This window comes from Chaetura pelagica, unplaced genomic scaffold, assembly GCF_000747805.2.
Source record: "Chaetura pelagica isolate M959 unplaced genomic scaffold, ChaPel_1.0 scaffold397, whole genome shotgun sequence".
Taxonomy (NCBI): Eukaryota; Metazoa; Chordata; class Aves; order Apodiformes; family Apodidae; genus Chaetura; species Chaetura pelagica.
Window position 1 is genome coordinate 321,547 of NW_009953851.1, and position 2,089 is coordinate 323,635.

General features: G+C 60.3%; 1 protein-coding gene across 1 annotated transcript in view; it reads left to right on the top strand.

Moving 5' to 3' along the window:
- SEMA7A (semaphorin 7A, GPI membrane anchor (John Milton Hagen blood group)) overlaps window positions 1–2,089 on the top strand; it is a 36,262-nt gene that overhangs the window by 12,644 nt on the left and 21,529 nt on the right. The window contains exon 2 of the mRNA XM_010001349.1: window positions 1,550–1,683. Within this exon, the coding sequence (XP_009999651.1) occupies window positions 1,550–1,683 (134 nt within the window). The remainder of the gene's footprint in view (window positions 1–1,549; window positions 1,684–2,089) is intronic.

Sequence of the window (2,089 nt, forward strand, 5' to 3'; positions counted from 1 at the left end):
GCGGGGCGGGGGTGTTCCCTGTCCCAGGCACAGCTCCAGCCTCTCCTCCAGGTTGGGGTGCCCTTGGGAAGGGGCCTGGCTGGGCTTCCCAGCAGCAGCAGCCCCCCCTTAGCCAAACCACTGGTGGGGTCCCTTGAACCCCGCAGGGATTAGAGACCCTGAGGAGCTACAACCAGGATCCTGACGTGGAGAAGAAGCCACAACTGGAGCAGACATGCAGCAGCCCCAGTGACCTCTAGGAACTCCTCTTTTCCCCTGGGCTCTGCAGATCCCTGGCAGGACCCCTGCACACGCTGCGGGCAGAGGGGGAGGGCTGGGCTGTGCAGAGCTTGTGTCCTTTGCCTGTCCTGCCAAGTGCCCCTATAAATAGAGAGGGACACGTGCCACTGATTAATTGCCTCTCTGTGCAGGCAGCCAGTTCCTCAGGCAGACACAGCCTTTGTCTGCTGGGAGCAGTGGAACTTGCCAGGAGAGAGAGGCCTCTCCCCTTCTTTGGAGACAGGGAAGAGAGAGAGAGCTGAAAATGGAATGCCCTGTCATGCTTAGGACTCAGTCCTAGATCAGGTTGGGTTTTTTTTCCCCCCTGCTCAGAGGGGACAATGACACAGTTCCTCTCGTGTCCTTGCTGCAAACTCCAGCAGGGGACAGAGCAGCCTGGGGCAGTGCATGGATGGCACCTGCATTGCACCTTGCTCTGGAGCTGGGCTTGGAAAGCTGCCCAGATGGGGCTGGACTGCCCTGGGGACACTGCAGGACCAGGGGACCCTGCAAAGGTCCCAGGAGAGGAGGCTGATGGCTGTGGTGCAGGGCCAGCCTCCCCCACCTGAGCTGGCAAGATGGAAGGGAAGGGAGGCTGCTCTCAGGAAAGAGGACCTGGAAATGCTAGAAGGGGAAAGGGGAAGGAAAGAGGAGAGGACAGGCTGTTCTTCCTCCCCAGCTGGGGCTGGAGAGCTGCAGCTACCGGTTGTGACACGGGCCCCGGGGTCTTGCAGCTCACTTCTTGTTTATGTCTGGGGCCTTTGCAGCCTTGCATGGCATCCCTCCCCAATCCCTGGGGGCTCCTGGCCCTTGGAGGGAGGTGCTGGCAGAGGGGGGTGTGATGCTGGTGGGGGAGGACAGGCTGTTCTTCCTCCCCAGCTGGGGCTGGAGAGCTGCAGCTACCGGTTGTGACACGGGCCCCGGGGTCTTGCAGCTCACTTCTTGTTTATGTCTGGGGCCTTTGCAGCCTTGCATGGCATCCCTCCCCAATCCCTGGGGGCTCCTGGCCCTTGGAGGGAGGTGCTGGCAGAGGGGGGTGTGATGCTGGTGGGGGATCTCCCCCGAGCACCCCCAGCTGCACCTCCCCACGGCAGGCCCCCTCCCCCTTCTCCCCCCTCCCCCCTTCCCCTGAGCACCCCCAGCTGCACCTCCCCACGGCATCTCCTCTCCCCTTCAGCCCTCGTCCCCCTTCCAATGAAACACACCCCAGGTCTCCAAGCAGGGGACAAAAAGCTGGGGGAAGAGGGTGCAGGAGCAGTTGCAGTTCCCCCGACAAGTGTGCTGTTCCTAGGTGCAAAGGAGTATGTGTTCCCCCGGAGTGAGAAGTACCCAGTCTTCTACCATGAAGAAAACAGCTCAGCCATCTACATTGGGGGAGAGGGAAAGCTTTACTACCACGACTTTGCAACCAAGGAGAGCTACATGGTAAGGATGCTCTGCTAACAGCTTTGGCCCTGGAGCCTGGGCAGAAAGTGCCCAGGTGTGAGGTACCTCGTGCTCAGTGTCTTTGCCAGCAGCAAAGTCAGACCTGAAGGGTCCAGGCTCTGCCCAGCCTGCCCCATCCATCCTGCAAGCTCCAAAGCCAGGGTGATGAGTGGCTGCAGCAAGGGGGAAGCCTCCTACACTAGTGGTGGGTGGGTTCTTCTTCCCAGGCTGTGTCCCTCCTGAGGAAGGATTTTTTTCCAGTGGGGGGCCCTTTCTGTAGCATGGGAAGGGATGCTCAGACTCCAGTCCCTGGGGAGAAGCTCTTTCCATCCCTTTCCACTGTGGGAGCTCAGGCTGCTTTTCCTCAAAAGCAGGAAGTTCTGGACCAGCTGCACACAAAGTCAAT